The following is a 22,108-nucleotide window of genomic DNA, read 5'->3' on the forward strand; positions in this document are numbered from 1 at the left end:
GTACCAGCGGGGCACACTGGAGCTAAAGGATGCTGATGGCATGAATGCTCCAAGCAGGTGAAGATGTATCTGTGCAATGACCCACCCAGTCCCTGCCATGTGTAGCACAAAAGGCAGGGATAGGACATGGGCAGCTGGCACTGTAACAATGTCCTGTGTCCTGGCCACGGGTTACTGTCACTTGGCCCTTGTGGTGACAACCCAGGGTGACACTTGCGTTCCTGGCCCCAGGGCAGGTTACTTACCAACTCAGGTTAATGGCTAACAGTGGGTCAGCTCCTGCAGAAGGTGGAAGTTCAGCTGTGCAAGGGCTGTGGAGAGCCCTTGGGGTGGGGGAAGGTGAGAGCCAGTCCACCTCCTTCACTCCACAAGCTGGGAGTGGTGCAGGGAGGCAGCAGCATGAATGGGGGCCACCGTGGGGTGCCTGATGCTGGAAGCCCTGTGTTTGCATCCTGCTCCCTACAGAAGATGTGTTCCTGGATGCTGAGCTGTTGCTTAGCCCTTCAGGTAAGGGGGACCACAGTGAACAGCCAAACAGCTGGGATGATGGGGACAGGGCTGGGATACTTGCAGGTGGCAGACAGGGGTCACATCCTGCCAGGTAAAAGGTACCTGAGGCTCTGGCCAGGGTGCACTGGGAGCAGAGTGGTGGGTTCTGCACCCACTTGGAGCGGGGCTGGGCATGGGAGGCTGCATCTCTGGGTGTTGCAGGGAGTCGTGAGCACTTCCTCTCTTCTCCACACAGCACTTGGCTGTGCAGGCCTCCTTGCTCTGCATTTTCCATCTCCTCCTGCTGCCCACCCTGCCTGAGGAGCTGCCCCATGCCCAGGCCACCAGCGAGCTACTGGCACGAAGCCTCTTTGCCTGCGGCATCTCCACAGTGCTGCAGACCACCCTGGGAAGCCGGTGAGCAAGTGGGACAAAGGGGATGCAGCTGTTGCCAGGAGGATGGCGATGCCATGGCGAGGCATGGCAATCCCTTCCTAGGCTGTGGGAAGACAGGCTGCTGGAGATGGAAAGGGAAACAAGGACAACATCTTGCCATGCATCCCTGCATGGCTGTCCTGCTGTCCCCCTCCCTGTCATCACTCCATCCTCCTGTGCTGTGCTTTCTAGCTTCTTGCTGCCTTGCTCCAACAGCATATGCAGCATTTCCAGACCATCTGGTGCCTATGCTCCCTGTGCCTTTCACAGGGGCTGGGCGTGTGGTCTGGCAAACATCCTGTGTGCTGCCACTTGGGATGTGCTAGGGCACTGGGGTATGAGGTGATCTGCCACTTTGGCATTTCCTTATCTTCCCTTCTTACTCTTTGCTCCCCTGGTAGTCAGGGCTTTGGGAGCAGCCCTGTCTCCTCTTTCCTCACTCACACACCCTTACTGTCCCCTTCCCCAGGTTGCCGCTGGTTCAAATCCCATCCTTCGAGTACCTGGTCCCTGCTATGGTGCTGAGCTCCCACCTGTCCCTTGGTGCCAGCACAGACAGGAATGGTGAGCACAGACCTGGAGCCTGTGTCCTGTAGGGCCTGGGCCATGCCAGTGCCCAGCGAATGACAGTGACAAGGTGCCTGGTACACAGGTTTGGAATGAGGGGTGGCAAGGGCCCCTCTGGTGATGGTGCACAGCACCTCACTCACTCCTATGGGTGCCTGGTACACAGGTTTGGAATGAGGGGTAGCAAGGGCCCCTCTGGTGATGGTGCACAGCACCTCACTCACTCCTATGTGCACCTGCAACACATCTGGTCACCCCTCTGGTGAGAGAGATGACGGAATACTGGTCCTTCTTCTGTCAGCAGCCTCTGTGCTGCATACTCTTCCAGGAGCCCTGCATCCATGTGCATCACCTCCCTCCAAAATTCCCTTCCAGGCACGGCCGTGGCCAGCGTGTGCCATGCACCACACTGCACTGTCACAGGGAGCTGGGCTGCCTCACTTCAAGAGGTAGGTGATCCTGAGCAGGGGGTCTCAGTCCTCCTGCTCCACCAGCAGCTTGACATTCAGTCCCCTTTCCAGCCCTCCTGGGGATTGCCATGAGTAGTGTGGATACAAGGGGATGTGCAATGGGAATCGTGATGCGTGTGGGTGCATATGTTCCCCTGGGCTTAGGGTGAGCAGAGCAAATGATGCTACTGGAGTGGTGGGAGTGTGGCCAAGGGAAGGTGTTGGGCTGTTCTCCACGTATCCTGCCCATGGGTCTCATTCTTTCCTCTCACAGGTCTCTGGAGCTGTGCTGGTCTCTGGGCTGGTTCAGCTGGTGCTGGGAGTGTCCGGTGTGTGCGGGTGGGCAGCCAGGCACTGTGGGCCCATGGTCCTGGCTCCCAGCCTCTCCATCATCGGGCTGTCTGCGTACAAGGAGGCTGCTTTCTTCTGCTCCACCAGCTGGGGGGTAGCACTGCTGTATGTGAGCCCATGGGCCACACTGTTATGCAGCCCCCAGGGCTTCTTTTCACCTTGGGGACAGAATGGGACATAGCCACAGTACACATTTGGGACCCTATCGTTGAGATGCTGTGTAGTGACTTGTGGTGTGTTTCCTAGGCTCATGTTCCTTGCTGTCACCTTCTCTCAGCACCTGGGGTCCTGCCGCCTGCCCTTCTGTGCCTTGCCCCAGGCTCGAGGGTGCTCCACAGAGTCATCTGTCCCCACCCTGCGCACATTCTCGGTACTGTGGCTTGTCTGCCCCCTTCTGCACTCAGTCTCCTCTCCCAGGCTTTTGGCTTTTCAGTGCAGGGTTTCCAGGGACAGGGGCTTCTACCCACCTCTCTGGGTTTGGTGAGACCCAGTAGCCCTGGAGCAAAGCTGGGTTCTGGGGGCAGAGGCAGGGTTGAGGAGTCCTGATGCAGGTCCTGGGTGCTGCTGAGGGAGTGCAGCGAATCTGCACTCAAGGATGCTAGAACAGCAGAGCCTGGAGTGCTCCCTGCAGATGTAAGGAAATATGTGGCATGGCTCTTTGGGAGAGATAACAGGACAGGGACCTGCTGTCTGGAACGTAGCTGATGGGGTGCTGGCCAGAGCAGGCAGAGGAGACCCCTGATAAGGGTCCCCTTACTGCCTTGCAGATACTGCTCCCATTTGCTGGCGTCTGCATCATCTGTGCCATCCTCAGCCAACTCCACATCCCCTGGGAATCACTGGATCCGACCATGTCACGGCTGTCCTGGGCCAACAGCACCTTCCATGCCCCTTGGGTCCGCCTCCCTTATGCAGGTGGGGGGCAGCAGAGCTGAGTGCAGACATCTAGCTGTCTCTGGCCAGATAGCATCCTTCTCCCTTTGCTGTAGGTGAGTGGGGGTGGCCGCTGCTCACCGCACGGACTCTGGCAGTGGGCATTGCCATGGCCATTGGCTGCAGCATGAACTCGGTGGGCTGCTACGTGCTCTGCGGGAGGCTGCTGCGAGCCCCAGTGCTGCCTCTCCATGCCTGCAACCGGGGCCTCTGTATGGAAGGGCTGGGCAGCATCCTGGCAGGGCTGCTGGGCACCCCAGGGGGCACAGCTGCCAGCATTGCCAATGCTTGCACCACCGGACTCACACAGGTATGCCCGGGGTGGGGTTGGGAAGGTCAACAAGGGATGCGGAGGCAGTGGAGCAGGAGGTGTGGAGGACCAGGCTGTTACTGAGTCGGCACTGGGAAATGCAGGTCTGTGGGGAAGGATGGTGGGGACAGAGAGCAGGATGATGCTTCCCTTCCTTTCTTGTCCTTCTTTCTGCCAGGCTGGCTCTCGCCTCTCTGTGCAAGTAAGCGCGGTGGCGTGTGTGGTGCTGGGCATGTCGCCAAGGCTGGCAGAGCTCCTCACCCGCATCCCGCTGGCAGTTCATGGTGGGTACCCTGCCGTTCCCCTGCACTGCCGTGCCTGCAGGCTGCCTGGTGCTGCCTGACTCATGCCCCTCACAGGAGGGGTACTCTGTGTGACCTACGCTGTGGCTGTGGGCACGGGAATCTCCTACTTCCAGTATGCGGACATCGACTCGGGGAGGAACATCTTCATCGTTGGCTTTGCCATGTTCATGGCACTTTTGGTGCCGCGGTGGTTCAGCATAGCTCCAGCTCACCTGGCTACAGGTAGCAGGGACATTCCTCAGGCAAGGCAAAACCTTGAACCATGTACCATGGTGGCCACACACCTCTGATGTCCTGGGAGGCTGGGTCAGCTCACAGCAGCAGCCAGCTGTTCCTCCAAACCCTGAATCTGCCACAGCAGTTCATGCCCATTTCCCACTGCTGGGCTGAGATATTCTGGGTGATTCTAGTACCATCCCTGCAGGTTGGGTGCCCCTGGACCTCCTCTTCCTCTCCCTGCTCATGGTGCCTGTCTTCTTAACTGGCTTCTTGTCATTTTTCCTGGAGAACACAGTCTCAGGTAAGGGACTGCTCTAGGTGCTCTGCATGAGCACTAAGGTCTGGACCTGGCCATGGGATTGTCCCAATACCACTGAATCTGCATTCAGGCAGCTCTGCTGAGGATACTGGGGCTGATGTGGGCCAGGGGTGTGCAGTCAGAGGAAGGAACTCTCATCTCAGTGCCTACTGTTCTACTTGCAGGAACCTTGGAGGAGAGAGGGCTGCTGTCTGAGCTGGCACTGTGGAAAGCTGGAGCAAGCAATAGCCACCCCTGTGGAGAGAAGAGTGAATCCAGCCAGGGGTATGGCCTCCCTGCTGGGCTGAGAAGGCTGCTGCCATCATCCTGCAAAGCCTTCCCCTGCTGCTTCCTCTGCCCAGGGAGGGAGGAAGTGGATGAGAAAGAGGAGGAGGGCAGCCATGCAACCGAGGAGGGGACTGCTGCCCCTGGGGAAGGGACACAGTTGCTCCCAAAACGTGGCTCAGGGGAGCTGCAGTCAGTCAGGAGGCTGAGTGAAATGGAGATGCCTGCATGATATACCAGGGCCTGACCCCACAGTGTGGAGGCATCTCATGGAGGACAGGGCTGTGCCCTCAAGGCAGCTTGCAAGCCACTTTATTCCTTGTTTCTGAAGCCTACGTGGACAGAAGCTGTGCTTCCATGCTCCTAGCACAAACCTCAGTTCCCTACTTGGGAGAGAGCTATAAAAACCTTCAGCAAACTTTGCACTTTCCTGGGGTTTCCTTTCCAGGCAGGGATTGCCTGGGAGATGACAACCTACTCTTTCCGGATGCCCTGAGGAGGGTGACCCTAGACTCTGCTCACCCACTGGCACTGTGCTTAGAGGAAGGGATGGTTCTCCCCTGCTTCAGGGCTGTGTCCCAGCTTTGCCTATGCCCTCTTGATGCTCATGACACCAGCTCTACACTAATGTGTTGGCTCTATCCCACTAGTATGCCCAAGGTGGGGGAACAGCTCACCCACTTTCACCTACACTGTGTCGGTCCCAACACTTCTTGATGCTTAACTGCTACCCAGATATTTCTCTGGGGAACAAAATGTTGCTTTTGCCCTCCATGAGTAAGCTCAGTGCTTGGCTTGTTTCCTACTGCTGCCTAGTTATGCCATCTGCAGCAGAGTCTGCTCTAGCCTTGCTTGTTGCTCCAGCAGATCAGAGTCCATGAGTAGGGCCCTGTGCTGCCTCTATGAGTCTGAACTGGCCTGCAAAAGCCCAGCGGTCTGGGGCTTTGCAGCCCTGGGGTGATGCAAGTCCTGGAACAGGCTGCCCGGGGAAGTGGTGGAGTTGCCACCACTGAAAATATTCAAAAAGCATGTAGCACTCTGGGACATGATTTAGTGGGCATGGTAGTGTTGGTTTGATGGTTGGATTTGAAGATCTTAGACATATTTTCTGGCTTTAATGATTCTATGATTTTATGCAGGCCCCAGGTGGAAGCGTGAAGGAAGGACAGACATGGGGAGGGAGAATGATAGAGCTGGTCTCTAAAAGTGATATGCTTGCGCTGAACTACAACTCCAGGTTGTAGCTGCCCTTTTCACCCGGTCCTAAGGCACACACCCTCAACCTTCCCCCTCAATGCCCAGGAACACTCAAAGGTGGCTGTGGAGGGGGAGAGATATGGTGCCTCTGTGTGGGCAGATCCCCTAGGGTGAACCCTCTTTCCCCAGCTGTGTGTGGGCCCTGTGCACTCAGTGGGCATGGGGTGCAACACCTAGCTTGGCATCACCCAGCCAGCACCTCTGAACAGGCCCAGCATCTCGGCCTGGTTCTGCATTCCAGCTGTGTCCAAAGCCTAAACCCTCCTGCACCTTCACCTGGCCATGAAACTCAATCTGTCCTGCACCCTGTCTGGGTCCTGCACTTGAAAGCCTAGCCTGCCCTCACCTTCCCCAGCACACTTTGGGATGCAAATCCTCTGGGATGACTCTCTGGCTGCAGTCCCACCTCAAGGGTGTCTGCAGCCTGCACAGAATCATGGTAGGGAGAGGGGGTGAACAGTGCAAGGTGTGGGCTCAGGGTGCATCGGCTGGGGTTGGGGTGGCAGTTTGTGGGTGCAGGGTGGATGAGGTCAATAACACGGGGTGCAGATGGGGATCACACCACGTGCGTGCTGGGTTGAGGGGATCAGTGCCCAGGCAAGGATAAGGCTGTGCTCAGTGCTGAGGGGACGGCGGTGTGTGCGGTCCTGCTCTGTGGTTTCCTGTGAACCTAGTCCGAGCAGAGAGGACCCAGGCCCCTGCACCCCCAGCCATGCGGCTCTTGCCTAGGCGCAGCAGCAGACTCTCGGCACAAGCCCGGGAGAGCGGCGGGGCAGGTGCCTTCACCAGGCCAAGGGACAGGAGACTCAGCTGCCGCTGCCTCTACGGGCCGTACCGTGCCCACAGCCCGGGGGCCGCCCCCAGATGGGCACCTGTAACAGGACACTTCAACAGGCGCCTGCAAAGCCTTACGGCACTGCGGTCCCCATGGCTGCGCGCAGCGGCTGGGCCCTGGCACCGCCCGTGGCGGCTGGGGAAGCTCGGGAGGGACGCAGCAGCTCGGGCCATCACCCCTGCCAACAGCTAAGGGAGCAAAAGCCGCCACTGCGCGGACCGAGAGCAAGCCCCACCCGTCCCCGTGCCCGGTGACATGCAGGGCTGCAGGTCCCGGCATGCCCCGGCCCTGCGCGCCGCGGAAGAGCGCAGCACGCTGGGAACCGTAGTCTGGCTCCCGCCCGCGGCCTGGCGCCGCTCGCCTCGGCAGAGCCCGGCGGCCCTTGGCCCGCCTGCGCCCGTGCCTTCGGGTAATGTCACGGCTCCGTAGGGCCCCGCAGCGGGGACGCTGGGGCTCCGAGTGTCTCGGCAGGCAGGGGGAAGGGAGAAGCGGGAAGCAGAGGTGCTCGCTGCTGCCGGCGTTTGTGCAGGCAGGGGATGGAGCCCGGGGACGGGATGTTCGAGCAGGAGGAGGGCTGCAGAGTCCTGCTACCCGCCCGAGTACAAGTATGGCAGCGTAAAGGCTAATTTGTACCTAGAAATCTCGCTGTATTAATGGTGGGAAGGCCCAGATAATTGCGGGAAGGCAGCACTTGCATTACTGTGCGTTTGAGATGCTTACGGTGAGCGGGGTTAGGAGCTGCCCTGCACAGTGCTCCCTGAAATGCCTTCAGCAGAGCTTCATCTGCGAGCTGACTGGGCGTCCTCACTTCTGGGCTGTGACATGGGGCTGGCATCGTGGAGGGACCAGTCATGAGGCCACCCCAGGAGCTAGAGTATTCCTTGGTGAGAGATGAAGCAGAGGCATGATTGCTCTTTTGCAGATGGAAGGCTCTGAGAAGCTGGAGAGCAGCCTCCTGACACAGCCCTGGGCTTCTGTTTGTTTTGGCAAGTCCGCTTTTCTTGCCAAAGCGTGCTTTAATGCTAGTGGCTACATCCTGCTGATCTCCGACCTCAGCAGCATTTGGTATGAGAGAACAAACACTGAGGTCGTGGGACAAAGGTCCAAGGTGAGTGTCTGGAAAGTCCAGGGACCTCCTTTGCTCTTTTTCAGGAGAGGAGCATGGACAGCTTGGTGACAGAACGGCTGTTGGAGTTGACAGGGCTTGGGAGGATCCTAGGTGGCTGTGCTCAAGCACTGTCACCTATGTTAGCCAAGCCCCCTTCTCCTGGGATAGTGGGCCAAGCTATTTAACAGGTCCATGGCAGCCAGGTGTTCACAGGGGTTGTGGGTTGAGGTCAGGACACTTGTTTTGCTTGTGGGCTGAATGGGCAGCTGGTTTCCTCAAGACCAGTGTACTAAGGAGGAGCTTGAAACAAGGCTGCCTTCTCACCAGTGACAGAGGGACTCCAGGGACTTTACTGCTGGGCACAGGCTTCCACAGGCTGTCTTAGCATGGTGCCTGAAACATATGGGGTCATGCCTGTTTCCCTAGCCAGTGTGCCCAGGTTCCTGTGTGCTGCCTTTGTCTGCCACATTCCTCTGTCACAGTGGCTGTTTCTCAGTGGCTGGTAGCAGGAGGGATGAGTATGTAGGGGCAACCATCCCTCAGCTCAGGCAGGTGAGCTGAGCTGTGACAACTCACAGCCAGCCTGCTACACTTGTGGTGGCATGCAGGGCATATGGTGAGGACCATTAAACCTTGCCCACCACCCAGACTCTCCTAGGCTGGTAGGTCATAGCAGCTTTGCCAGTTTGGCTGAGCTGGGAGAGCTGTTGGGGAATGTACTGTCATGGGGCTGCAAGGTGAGGCCCTGAGATGGGTTTTTGCAGTGCTGGGATATGCAAAAGTAGTTTGGCTTCTTCTGTGCTCAAGTTTCTGCTGCTTTTTTGTCGCGCAAGCTCCCCACAGTGCTGCTGCACCCCTAACCCTGCCTTTCTCCAGGAGCTGAATAAGCGTCTGACAGTCCATGCATCTTCCTTGCTGCACCACTTGTCCAGTCTGATGAGCCCTTTGCTGGCAGGAGAGCCAGACACCACCACCTCTTTCTCCTGCCACCATGCTGCTGGCGGCCTCAGCCTACACGTTAAAAGTGAGCTTTCAGGACTGCCGTTCTACTGGGACTTCCACTGCTGCCCTGCACCTCCAGAGATGGTGAGCAAAGCTGCGGAGACTTTGGGGAAGGGCATAGCCAAAATTCAGAGAATCACAGAATGATGTGGTTGGGAGGCACCTTAAACATTGTCTAGTGCTAGCCTCCTCTGCTGTGGGCAGGGGCATCTTCCATTAGACCAGATTGCTCAAATCCCCATCTAACCTGGCCGTGAGCGCTTCTAGGGATCATAATGCTTCAAGGTTTTTGGGTGATACTGGGCTGTACTGGTGGCTGTAGAGTGCCTGGCTCTGCCTGCTGCCCCTCCCAGGGTTCACTGTCCCTGTTTCTTCCCACTAAGGCTTTGGTACCCTGGTTGGTGCCTTGCAGAGGGGCAGGAATGGCCCAGCAGCATTTTGGGACACTGCTCTGGCGCAGCTCAGTGTTGTGCTCGCTTCTCCTTTGGTGCATGGACTGACGTGGGGCACCGAGAGCTGGGTGCCCCGCATCGACCTGCGGGCGGCTGTCGCGGCAGAGGGAGCTACAGCCGGCTCTCCCCGGCTCTTGAGGAGTTGCTCTTTCCACGAGACTGCCTAACGTTTTGGTTTGGCCATCCCGGTCCCGGACCGGCGCCGTCCCGCCGGGGCCCTGCGGCCCTGCGCGCACAAGAGGGCGCCCGGCACCCGCTTAACGGGCTGGGCTGCAGCCCCGCCGCAGCGCCTGCCGCTCCGCTGCCGGCAGCGCCACCGCGGGACGCAGCTCCCGAAAGCCCGGACACCCGCCGGGTCCTCCAGGTCAGGACCTTTCTCCATCCTGAATGGTTGTGCACGGGCACTACGGCGGGGCTCCGGCTGCCTTCAAGCTTGAACTGGGGAGCGCCTGAACTCGGGCCCAGCCTGGCTTGGCTTCTGGGGCTCGCTGCCTGCTGCGAGAGGCGCAGAGGCTGAGCTGAGAACGCTGAAGAAAGCATGAGGCATGAACCTGTTGGAGCTGGTCAAGAAGAGACCATAAACATGATCAAGAGGGCTGGAGCACCTCCCCTGTGAAGACAGGCTGAGAGAGATGGGGTTCAGCCTGGGGAAGAGATGGCTCCCAGAGATCTCATTGTGGCCTTTCAGTGGGGTGTGTAAGAAAGATGGAGACAGACTTTGTGGCAGGGCCTGCTGTGGCAGGATAAGGGGTAACAGTTTTAAACTAGAAGATGGTGGGATTAGATTAGATATAAGGAAGACATTTTTTACAATGAGGATGGTGAAACTGCCACAAGTTGCCCAGAGAGGTGGTAGAAGCTCTGTCCCTGGAAACATACAAGGCCAGGTTGGATGGGGCTCTGAGCAACCTGATCTAGTTGCAGATGTCCCTGCTGACTGCAGGGAGGGTGGAGTAGATGACCTTTAGAGATCTTTTCCAAGCCAAATCATTCTGTGAGAAGATGCATCAAAGCCTGAGCTCTCAGCTGGTAGCTGCTTCTTTCCTGTTGTTTGGAAGCATACTTGTTGTCTGTGAGACACCTAGGAGGTGAGAAGCAGTTAGGATGTTGAGTGTGGCTGGTGTGAATGCGAGAATGAGGACCAACACTGGCCTACTAAACTTGACTCAGCAGCAGGCCAGGGGCTCAAGGCAGGCACAGAACCCACCTGGCAAACTCTTGCTTGCCTCATCCCAGCTGCACAGTGGATAGTGCCCTCTGAGCACTTGGGTAAGTGATGGCTGTCACCTTTGTGGCTCATGTCTAGGGGTGAGCAAAGTGTGTGGCTCATGATGGGCTCTCCACAGGAGTGAGAAGGCTTTGCAAGTGTTTCTGGGCTTGCTGTCCTCTCCTGTGGGCTCAGCCTGGCCACAAAGATGCTGCTGCTTCACATTCCCACTGAATCAGGGCATTCCAGTTTAGCTCTGGGCCAAGGGATGTGCCCAGGACTCTCCATGGGGCTTGTGCAGCCATGAACTAAGGGTGGGCTGCAATGGGGAGCTGAAGTCTGCATGGATCCCACACATTGGAAGTCCTTGTGCTTTTGAACTCGCCTCCCTGTGAAGGTCTCCTGTTCCTCAAGCCACAGTTTGACACCTTGTACCCTCTGGTCTTTTGCCCAGCTGTGCCTCTGTCTTGCATAGTAACATGCCATGGGATGTGCAGAGCTGTGGGGAGGGTCTTGGTGGCACATGATGGGTGGTGGCACACCCCAAATGGTGCGGGTGGAGCATTGCCTCCCTGTTCTCGTCGTGCTTTCCCACCCAGGCCCTCCCATGCTGCAGCCCTCAGCTGTGAAAGGATGGGGCTGGGATAGAGGGATGTGTTTTACAGCATCTGGCCTCCCTTTCTCCCAGCTCATGTCTTTTGATCACTTCCCACTGGTTTTGGATGAGATGCGGGGTATACCCAGCTCACCTGGGATGCAGCTCTTGCTGGGGCCTTTGCTGGCTGCCATGCTTTGACCCCTGTGTGGACAGCCATGTGCCTTTCTAGACCTTTCCTGGAGTGTCCCTCCTCCATCTTAGGTGTCTCGTCACCTCCTGCGGCCCCTGATTCAGATGAGCCTGGCTCTGCAGTACCAGGTGCAAGAGCTGACCTCCTTGCTGCTCCAGAAGGATGCTGAGATTGAAGACTACAGGGAGAGTGGGGCCACTCTCAGCAGAGGTGAGAAGGGATGCCCAGGACTGAGGCAGGAGCAAGCAGGGAGTGAGTTTCCTCCTTAGGGCAGGTCTGGTGTGCTCTTCTCCTGGCTATTACCCAGCCAGGATTGTGTTTCACATTCAGCTGTGCCAGCAGCGAGACAGTAGCCAGAAGACTGGGGAGCAGCCCCTGGGAAGAGCTGGAGGAGGAACAGCCCTTATCCAGTAGCTGGAGCAGCTGGGGAGTCGCCAAGGGACTCTGCTTCACCAAGAGCACCTGGCTGCTCCCCAGGAGCCAGTGGGGATGCCAGTGAGGGCTGGCCCTGGAGCAGTGTCAGGCTCCCTGCCCAAGGGCTTGGAGAGCCACCAGGGGCTCTTGGCTCCCCTGCTGCGGGAAGCATAGCTGTGTGTGTGACGTCCCTCCCAGTGCCTAGCTCACCTTGCCATCGAGGAGCACAGGTGGGAGGAAGCCCCCTTGGGTGGGATGTGGGCCAGGACCTGGCTAGGGGAGCCACCTTGTCCGGGGGAAACACCCAACCTCTCTCCATGGAGGTTGTCTGGGCATTTGCTAGTGCTGTGCTTTGTCCTGCTGCCAGAGGTAATACCTGCCTTTCCATGGGAACCTTGTCCCCCTGGGATGTGGTATCTGATGGGGGTCAGCCCTGACTTCTGTATCACAGCCAAGAAGGTGATGTAGTCCAATCCCTGTCCCACAGCAGGTACCTCACCACTGGAGCCTGAATCTGTCCAGCAGCACTAGAGCTGCATTGACTGTCCACACTCCCTTTTCTCCTGCAGGGTTTAGAGTAGCCAGGACAAGCCAGTTTGGGTCCTGAGACTGATGCTGATGGGCAGGTGGCCTCTTTTGTCTCTTGCTGGAGCAGGTCAGGAAGCTGGGAGGAAGCTTTGCACTGGTGCTGCTGAACAAAGCTGGCCAAGTGCTTCTCACAGATTGCATTGTGTTGGAAGGGACCCTCAAAGGTCATCTTGTCTAACCCCCTGCAGTGAACTGGGGCACCTCCAACTAGATCAGTTTGCTCGGGGCCATATCAAGTCTGATCTTGAATGTCTTCAGGGCCAAGGTCTCAACAATGTCCCTGGGCAACCTGTTCTCATTGTAAAGAACTTCTTCCTAATATCCAACCTAAATCTACCCAGCTCCAGTTTAAAACCATTGCCCCTCATCCTGTTGCTCCAAGCCCTTCTAAACAGTCCTTCCCCAGCCTTCCTGTAGATTCCCTTTAGATATTGAAATGTAGCTATAAGGTGTCCCTGGAGCCTTCTCATTTCCAGGCTGAACAGCCCCAATTCTTTCAGCCTGTCTTCATAGGAAGGGTGCTCCAGCCCCATCATCTTTATGGCTCTCCTCTGGACCCACTCCAGAAGGTCCATGTCTCCCCTGTGTTGGGGCCCCAGAGCTGGACATTGTACTCCAGGTTTGGTCTCACCAGTGCAGAGTGAAGTGATCTGCTGGCCACACTTCTTTTGGTGCAGGCCAGGATGCGATTTGCCTTCTGGTCTGCAAGTGCACATTGTTGGCTCATGTCCAGCTTCTTATCCACCAGTACCTCCAAAGTCCTTTTCTGCAGGGCTACTCTCAATTTCATCATCCCCCAGCCTGTATTGATATCAAGGGTTGTCCTGACCTAGGTGTAGTACCTTACCTTCCACTTCACTTTATTGAATCTCATGAGATTCTCCTCAGCTCACCTCTCCAGCCTCTCCAAGTCCCTCTGGATGACATCTGATCCTTCAGTCTTATCAGCCACACCACTGATCTTCTCCAGGCAACATCTTTGCAATGATGGAGAAGTATTAGTGTTTTGAATGAGGCAGAGAGCAGAATGAGCTATGACAGGGATTTGTTCCTGTCCTGCAAGAGGAAGACACAGGCTGGCTCACCTCTCCAAAAAAGCAGCTGAAGACAAGCAGTCCCCTGTCCTATGGTGCTGAGACCCAGGCAGCTCTTTCAAGCTGTAAGAGCTGGGAATGGTGCTGAGCATGTCTATCCCCTGCTCCTGTGTGCAGGAGGGCTCTGGAGAAAGTGTGAATGGGCTTTGGGCTCTGCTGTCTGGCTGCTGTGTGAACCAACAGGCTCAGCCTTCTCCCACTTCTCTGTGATTCTTGCACCTTCTGCTAACTGGGTGATATGTCCTTAGCCTAAGGGGACTGCTGGACTCCCTCTGGCTCTGGGATAAACATGCTGGGATGAGCTGTTCCCTTACAGCTCCCTCACCCCACAGGCAGAAGAAGGGGAAGCCAGGGTGAGACCTGCCAGACCTGCCCAGGTTGATCCCTACTCTCCCTTGCAGATCGCCTACGTACAGAGCCCTTCCAGGAGGACACATTTCAGCAGAACTTCTTGGCTGAGGTAAGGAGCAGTGGAAGTCCTCTTGCCTTTGGTAAAGGGGGGATGGGGAGCTGGCACCAGCAGCACCAGAGCAAGGTGTGCGGGACTGCATGTCCCCCACCAGATGTGGGGCTGGTTGGACTTGCCTGGAGAGGGATTAAGCTCAGTAGCTCTCCCAAGGCCCTCCTTATGTCCTTGTACCTTGTCTGCATGGTGAGAAGAGCTGGGGGCACAGCTGATATGGCCAGATGTGAACCCAGCACGGTGTTTTGTCACGGTGTTTTGTCACCCTCTCACCACTGCCTGGCTGCTGGGAGTTGCTGAGGATGTGAGCCGGGCTGGCTGCTGCATGGGAGCATGTCATCTCTGGGTCGTCCTCACCTGTCTCCCACACTTGCTGTGGGCCCGAAACATTAATGCTTATGGCAGGCAGGGAGCAAGGGAAGGAGTAGAAGTCATCTGCTCCTTCTGGTTAATCTTCTGCTCTTAAGGGTGGCTTTGCTGTGGCACATCATGGGGACAAATGCCTTTCATCTGTGCCCACCACTCTCCCCTTGGCACACTCAGCTCTAAAATCAGACATGTGCTGTAGAGAAACTGGGAGGAGAGAGCCTTTCCTATGATCCTTTTTCATTACTGGAAATAATTGCAGAAGCCCTAAAATGATTCAAACCAGTGAGGCAAGATCAGAAATGATTGATGCCCATTGATGCAAAAAGGCTCAAGATGCTTCTGAGCATTCCTGTGCCCGCTGTGGAGGCACAGGCTTGGGGCACAGCGGTGTCTGCTAGGGACCAGAGTCAACCAGAGTGTCCATGGTGTCACATGGCCTTCAAGAGGATGTCACTTTGAGAGACACATGCTGATGCTCTTGCATAGACAGCAATAAGCCATCTGCAGGGTTTCTAAAAATCAAGAGATGATCCCTCTTTTATATGAGAGGCATTGCATCCAGTGCAGGCAGCTTTCATTTCCCCTGGTTATGATGGATTGAGATGAATTCACTGCTGGACTGCAGCTTGGAGGTTGCCTAGGGACCGATGATCACGACCAGATTACATTCACCCTAGGCAAAGAAAGGACATTCCTAAACAGTAATTTATATCCTTCATACTTTGAAAGGGCTAATTTCCAAAAGCAGGGGGGAAATTATGAGTGAAATAAACTCAGAGGAAACGTTTAGATAGAAAAATGTGAATGAAAATGGTGAGCTCCTTCAGAAGGATTTCAGAACCACAAAAAGCCACAATTCCACAATCAAGAAAGAGGGCAGTGCTGGCTGAGAGCCCGTTCTGGTTCAGCGAAGAAGTGAAGGCAGCAATTAGAAATAAAAGAGCAGTTTATAACAAATGGGAGAGTGGGAGCAGATAGCAATCAATATAAATTAGAAATTATGAAGTGTGGAAAATGGGTAACAGAATCTAAAGACATCAGGGAAAAATAATGGTGAAGGACAGAAGGAAAGGATTTTATTTAGTGCATTAGGCGAAAACCCCAAGCTCCCAGCAACAGCGTAAGATTATTAGTAGACAGAGGTGGTAAAATGATTGATACTGGAGCAGACATGGCAGGAGTTGGTGTTTTGGTGCTGTTGCTGGAAGGATGCAAGCAGATGTGCCAGGATTGGGAGATGATGTAGTTTTTGTCTAATGGTTGGCTGAACAACATCTGCTACAGATAACATCAGGCTTGAAACTCAGAGTCCTTCAAGAGCAGGTAGGGTGTGGGGCATAGGGGAAGGTGCTCAGTGATGCAGGTTGGGTGGGAGGGGTGTGATGCAGCCCTGTGCAGAAGCAGCTAGTGGTGAGCTCCTCTGGCAGAGACTTAAACGGTGGGAAGGAAGTTGGTGCTGTGTGTGCCAGGAATGGTCCAGGAGCAGCATCTTGGAGCTAGAGCCCTGGACAGAGAATGGAAGGGTTTGGGAAATGCTTCCCCTTTGCATCCCCTGACAGCCAGGTCTGAGCACCAGCCATGGAGGAGAGGCTGGTGGAGGGCTGCAGTTGTGCATTCAGTCTGCCTGGGGTGATCTGTCCTCTCTGCAGTCATCCTGTTGCTTTCTAAACCTACCGATGATGCTTTTGGCCCATGTACCATCCTGCATCGATGAGCCATGAGATGCAAGCAGCTGCTGCCTTTGGTTTGAATGTGGTACCCCATTGCTTCTCCTGATGCCTCCTATATCTTGTGTTAGTGAGGAACACCAAATGTGGCTTTGCAGCTCTCCACCACCAAAACTGGCTTCTCACCCCAGTCTCCTCTCTTTTCCTGCAGCAAAAGGGTGGGATAGATGTTCTCCTTGTCTCTGAACAGGTATTTCAGAGCTCCATCTCAGTACTCCCTTTTTCAGCTTCAGAAAGGAACGGCATGAGGGTCTGGGGTCCTTTGGGACATGCTGCAGGAACCTGGAACACTGTGACTGCCTCTCATGCCTGGGTTTTCAGAAGATGCTGGCCAATCAGTGTGGAGTCACAGGAATGAATTGTCGGCTGGGGAGAGAGCCTGGCATTGACAGACTTGGAAGGGAAGAGTTCCATCTAGCTTATCAGGGAGAAAATCGAGAGGCGCCTTGATTACAGTGTGTGAGGGTCTTTACAAGGAGAAAATGGTGGTTAGTAAAGGGCTCTCTTTAATCTCGTGGAGAGCAGCAGAGCACAAGCCAGGCACCAGGAGCCAGAGCCAGGCAATTTCAAGCTAGGATGGAGGCGCTTGGGTTTGCTCCTGTGGGTGATTAGCGACTGGGGCATGCTCCCAAGGGCAGTGGTTGATCCTCTATCTCTTGATGTCTCTAAAAGTGGGCTGGGAGCCTGCCTGGAAGAAAACCGAGTTGCTGTGCTTGGTTTTGGGATATGCATGGTTGAATCTTGATGGGAAGGAGGTCGGGAGAAGAGGTCTGATGTGCCTTCCAGCTTCTTCTGCATAATGGGGCTTCAGGTTGTGGCTATTTGGTGGCAGTAACCCCCTCCTACCTGGAAGGGATTGTGATAGTGTGGCACGGGGATGCAGGATGCAGCTGTAGATGCTTTGCTTGCTTTATGAACCTTTGCTGGATCACCCATGAAGAGGCAAGGACCTGTCAGTCCCTAAGGGCAGAGCTGCAGAGCTTCTCGGCTTAAACGTGTGCTTTCCCTGGGCTCGAGTGCACTTGGCTGTCCAGGGTGTTTTAACTAATCACAGGGAGTTTTCCAGCAAAGCCCTAAGAATATTTATACGTTTAGGAAACGACGCTTTCACACACGCAGTTTTTGGCAAGGGTTCATTGCTGAGCAGCTGCTTGGACTTGGGCAGAGCTGGAGGGAGAGCGGCGGCCGTGCACGAGCCGAGGCAAGGGCGGCAGCTTTTATTGGCAAGCCCAGGGGTTCACACCATGAGGGGAAGAAGCAGGCGGCTGGAGAGGGCTCAGCACCTCAGGGCTGCCCCGACACCCTTCCCAGCAGCTTAGGACCCAGCAGGTCAGGTGTATTTTGTCCACAGGTGTCCCTTTGGGTTGCAGAGATTACCCCATGGGGCAGTGTGGGGTGCTCACCCATGAGTTTTGGGAGTCAGCCTGCTGGCATTCATGACACAGCTTCTGCCAGAAGCTGTTTTACGACTCTGTGAAGGGGGCAGGTTCAGGAGGTCCGTGCAGTGCTATCCCTCCTGCCCCCGGGAGGGCAGGAACAGCTACACCAGGGACGGACTCACCGATAGCATCAGTGCAAATATAGCCCTGTGCTCCAGGATGCTCTGCCCTGCGTATTTTTATCCGCCGTGGCCGGTGCCCGGGGGCGGCTGCTCCGCACCTCCGTGAGCCAAACGCGGGACCTCGGCAAACAGGACGCGGCGGGTTCACGGCTCGACCCCGGGGCCCGGTGAGGAGGAGGAGGATGTGCCATCAAAACAAGCAACGCCAGAGAGGAAGATAAACAAACAGGCGGCTTCCAGCCCGACCCCAGCCGAGGGCGATCAGGAGCCCCGGGGCCAGGGCTGGCGGCGGTGCCGGCGGCGGTGCCGGCAGCGGTGCTGGCTGACGTCAGGGCGCCCGGGGGTCAGCGTCCCTCTTATTGTTCCCCACCAGGGCTGGGACGGTGGCCAGGCGCCCGTCACACTCCCGCGAGGGGACGTGGGCCAGCGGGGCAGGTGGAGGGCAGCCAGGGTTGCCCATCGGAGCCGCTGGCCATCACCACCTTGGGGTCCAGCTAGCTGGGCGCCTTCCTTTACACTGCCTGCCTTCAGCACCCCTGCCTCTTCTTTTTAATAGGTGCTAAAAATAAACTCCAGGGAGCAAAGCTGCCGTGCCCTGGCCATGGTAGGCCATGCGTTTTGCAGGGTGAGGACGGCATCCCTCAAACTCTCGCCAGCTCGGTGCGGCAGGGAGGAAGCGGCCCTTCGGCTCCTTCCACTGAGGGATGTTTTTAATTAGCGCAGGGGAGCTACGGCTTTGCAGCTGCGACAGCGCTGGAGCGGGGCTGGCAGCATGGATGTGGCGTGGGCTGCGTGCATGCAGGATGCACAGCCCCCCAGAAGATTCTGTGGGCACTCGGCCGAGCTGGGGCCCCTCGGTGTGGGGCTGGGGAAGGAGCTGTCAGCCATGGTGCTAGTGCTCGGAAGGATGATGAGCAGGCAGAGTCAGGGAAGAGTAGGCAGCATGGGGCTGGGTTTTAGGGATGCTCCTATGAGTGAAGCAAGCACTTCTGTGGAACCGGACATCTATGCTGTGCTCAACTAATGAGACCCATGGGTGCCTATGCTCTGTTCTGGATAGAGGCTGCATCTGGGGTCCTTGCCTCATTGCTGAACAAGCCTTGGTCACTGAATCTCATTGCTGCCCTGGGGTCCAGGTCCCACGATGAAACACAGTGGGCTACAGATGAGCTAGGGGGAATAGAGCAGACACTGCCCTCCCTGCACACATGTGCACAAGGGGCTGCATGTCAGGAGGAGCAGGGAGTCGCTTGTGCTTGCTGTGAGCCTGTGTGCAAGAGCACAAGCGTGCACACAAGAGCAAGAGTGTCAGCACCAACAGGTGCAAGGGGCAGATGCCACCTCTGATGGCCTTTGAGGGGGACCACAGGTGCTCATCACTGTGGGGGATGAGGGATGCATGGGCACAGCCTTCCCATGGTGTTTGCCGTGGAGAGTTGTGGTGGATGGCACTGAGGCATTCTTTATTTGTTTGCTGAGGACTGATCAGGTGAGAGGGACCCGGCCAGGGCACGCTTTCCGGGCCACCACCGTCAGCCGCAGTCTGCTTGCACAAGCAGTGAGTCAGTGGAGCTGCACGCTGCTAAAACCAGACTTGGCACACGCACCCCCACGCAGCAGCCTGCCCAAAATAGTGCCCAGACCGCAGGCAAGGAAGAGCCCCCAGCAGCTGGGCTGGGGCCGGGCTGGCTGTGATTGCTCCAACCCTTGCAGCTGCTGGGGATGTGTGGTGGCAGCAGCAGCTGCTGGTGTGAGAACCCTGCAGAGAGACTCCTGCTGGGGATGTCAGGTGGTCCAGAGTCTGATCACCTGTGACTGTGTGTCTGTGCCACAGTGGGTGGTGCCTGGGTCAAGTATGGGCAGGTGCCTGCTTGGTCCCTGGCCCATTTTAGCCCAGCATCACCTGGTGGTCACTCCTCCATCATTGGGGACAGAGAGATGGACAAGTGCCATCACAGCCACCCTCTCTGGGGCATTGTATGGCCTTTGGCTCTGCAGTGGCACATGGTCTGACACTTACAGGGAACCTTCCTTTCCAGTTGGAGTCTTCCTCACCCTTGCCGTATCATGCCATGTCACACAATGTAAAGCTGTGCCATGTTGTACCACATTATGCCAGCGCCATGGGCCACTGCATGCAAGCAGAGGAGTGTCACACACTCCAGACCCCGCTCCTATGGGAGAGGCCCCAACCCATGCTTGGGCACCGGCTGTGCAGCACTGCCGAGGAGCAGCTCAGCTCGGGGGATGATTGATCTTGTGTCAGCAAGCGGTGGTTTGAGCCAGTGCCAGGCCTCAGCTCAAATGGGATCATTGAAGGGGAAGAGCCCCTTCCCCCTCCAGAAAGCGTAGCACCAGTCACCCCGCCGCCATCCTGGCCCCATTCCCACATCTAGGGCATTATTGGCCCCGTGGCCGCAGGCAGCTGCCTGGCCCTGGGGAGCGCGGGAGGCACTGGGGAGTGCACAGGCAGCTGGAGTCCTAGCCTTGCTGGGCTGATCTAGCTGCAGCTGCATTAGGGTTAGAGAAGGGCAAGGGGCTGACGTGGGGATGGCTACTGGGTGGAAGGTGAGGGCCATGGGCTGCACCTTGCCACTCCATCCCAGTCACTTTTCCCGGCCATTCAGCTCAGGGTGTGGCACTGGCTCCTAGAAGCAAGGGACCTTTTGGTAAGGAGAACAAGGAGGACTTTGAAGGGACTGTAGAGGCACTGCATTGTCAGCAAGGGATGTGGTGGCTCCTCCATCCCCAGCTGATAGGGTCTGGACATGAGCATTGCCATCCTTGCTGATCTGCTAGCCACGGGCAGATCAGAAGTGCTGCCTGCACTTCCAGTGCTGCCTTCTCCAGCTCCTTGTACCCTTTCTGTATCCAGAATGTTCTACTAGGTTTATTCACCATCCCCCCATGTGTCCTGAGCCTTTCCCCAGTTCTCTCCATACCCCCATCTCCTGTGGCATTCACAGGCAGCTTTTTTCCACTGTTTCTGAGAGCTGCTCCCTCCCTATGCCTCAGGTCTCCCTAGCCTCTGACAGTCATGCTAGTGCATATAGAGGTGGTATGTAACAGCTGGGCACAGCTGGGCAGGCAGCAGCCCCCAGGGAGGGGGCACAGCCCTCAGATTCATGAGGCTGCTTGCTCCCTCTCTGCTCGGTCCTGTGTGTCCCATGCATCTGTGTAAGGCAACAGAGCCATTCATGTGTTTCTCTATTTATACCTCTCCCTTTCCGTATTTAGTGTGTGTGCAGGCAGAGGGGGCAGCGAACGCCGGGGCCACTGATGTTCTTGGCTCCAGTGCCGGCTGGAATTTCGTCCTGGAATGTATCCTGAACCACTCCGAAAACACGAATAAATCTCTGTGTGTTGTGTGCATACACAAAGATAGAGACAACGTATAGACACGGAGCCATGGAGGGCATTTGGGAGCTCTGCTGTTCAAAGGGAGGAGTAGTTAGGCTCTTGGCGAGGTGAACACCTCTGGATCAAAGGGATGGAGAGTGCTCTGCTAGCAGCCATGCACTTTAGGAGATAGGTGGCTCTTGCTTTGTCCTCTCCAGGAAGCTGAAGCTACCCTGTTGGTGACCTGCCCAAGGCATCATGCCCAGCTGCCCCTGAGCAGTGCTGTGATCCCTCAGTGGCTGCATTTCATGGATGTCTTTGTCTCATGGTCACTGTTTTCCCAGTGAGAGACCCAGCGTCAGCTCTCGTGCTGCTGGCAGAGCCCGGAAAGGCAAGGACATTAGGCCCTTTGGGGCATGGGGTGGTCCACGGCTTCTGGAGGGTCAGGGCTTCCTTCCTGCACATCAGCTTGGTGTCACGGCTGTCAAGGAAAGAGGATGATGTGGAAAAGGAGAAAATGGATATTGGGTAGCAGGTCCCAAGCAGGCGCTGGAATGGGCATCTCTTTGGGGTGCTGGAACATCTGGTGCTCATGGCTGCCTGGGAAAGATGATGAAAAGGGCGACATAGAAATGAGGTACCTGATCCCAAATGGGATGGTCAGCCATGCCAGGAGGGCAGCTCCTTGGGCGGCACTGGCAGCTGCCCTGCTGAAGATGCCATCTGAGGCCCCAGTGGGAGTGCTGCTGGGTCTCCCTTGGCCAGGGAGCAGGCACCCTGTTTAGCTCAGCTCAGCGTCAAGCCAACTTCTTCTCTTCTGGGTGCTGAAAAAAAAGTGGGATTTTGGGGCTGAAAACGCCCAGGTTTGGTCTCTGGCCAGGAGGTGCTGTGTTTGCGGGCGGGGGGAGCGGGAGCAGAGCGCTGCCGCGCGCGGTGCAGGCGTGCGCGCGGTGCAGGCGTGCGCGCCCGCAGGGGAGGCACGGCTCGCCTTCTGCGAGAAAGAAAAAACCCGCTTATTTTTATACAGAGCTGCAGAAGGGCTGAAGGTGGAAACTTGGCCTGTCAGCAGCTGTCACAGGGGAGCAGGTCCCTGCCTGAGTTTGGGGGGAAACCACAGCTGGGTGTTAATGGGACTGTTAATGAATTAATGTTGGCTGCTGGGGGCCAGGGGGAGGCCTGGCTCGGCACAGCACGCGTGCACAGAGCCCTGTCCAGCACATGGGCTCTGGCTCCTAGCACGGCTGCAGAAAGCCCCAGCTTTGG

At 56.6% G+C, this 22,108-nt stretch overlaps 2 protein-coding genes across 3 annotated transcripts in view; both read left to right on the forward strand.

Annotated features, from left to right (window-relative positions):
- Positions 1-112: 112 nt before the first annotated feature.
- Positions 113-4,888, forward strand: SLC23A3 (solute carrier family 23 member 3). The gene is given in 12 exon segments (XM_009911161.2): positions 113-507; positions 746-906; positions 1,394-1,488; positions 1,867-1,940; positions 2,215-2,396; positions 2,538-2,661; positions 3,059-3,206; positions 3,281-3,534; positions 3,713-3,818; positions 3,894-4,061; positions 4,264-4,359; positions 4,542-4,888. Coding segments are annotated over 12 exon segments (1,863 nt in total). The 5' UTR covers positions 113-399.
- A 2,164-nt stretch (positions 4,889-7,052) lies between these two features.
- The window catches only part of NHEJ1 (non-homologous end joining factor 1), a 47,317-nt gene continuing 32,261 nt past the window's right edge, over positions 7,053-22,108 (forward strand). The window contains exons 1-5 of one of the 2 annotated variants that reach the window (XM_054168616.1): positions 7,053-7,142; positions 7,656-7,841; positions 8,718-8,927; positions 11,362-11,500; positions 13,788-13,846. In XM_054168616.1, coding sequence (XP_054024591.1) covers positions 7,656-7,841; positions 8,718-8,927; positions 11,362-11,500; positions 13,788-13,846 — 594 coding nt within the window. In that variant the 5' untranslated portion in view covers positions 7,053-7,142. Of the gene's footprint in view, positions 7,143-7,655; positions 7,842-8,674; positions 8,928-11,361; positions 11,501-13,787; positions 13,847-22,108 lie in introns of those variants that run through there. The other variant, XM_054168623.1, reaches the window with a different exon arrangement.

This window comes from Dryobates pubescens, chromosome 2 (genome assembly GCF_014839835.1).
Source record: "Dryobates pubescens isolate bDryPub1 chromosome 2, bDryPub1.pri, whole genome shotgun sequence".
In the NCBI taxonomy this organism is placed as follows: Eukaryota; Metazoa; Chordata; class Aves; order Piciformes; family Picidae; genus Dryobates; species Dryobates pubescens.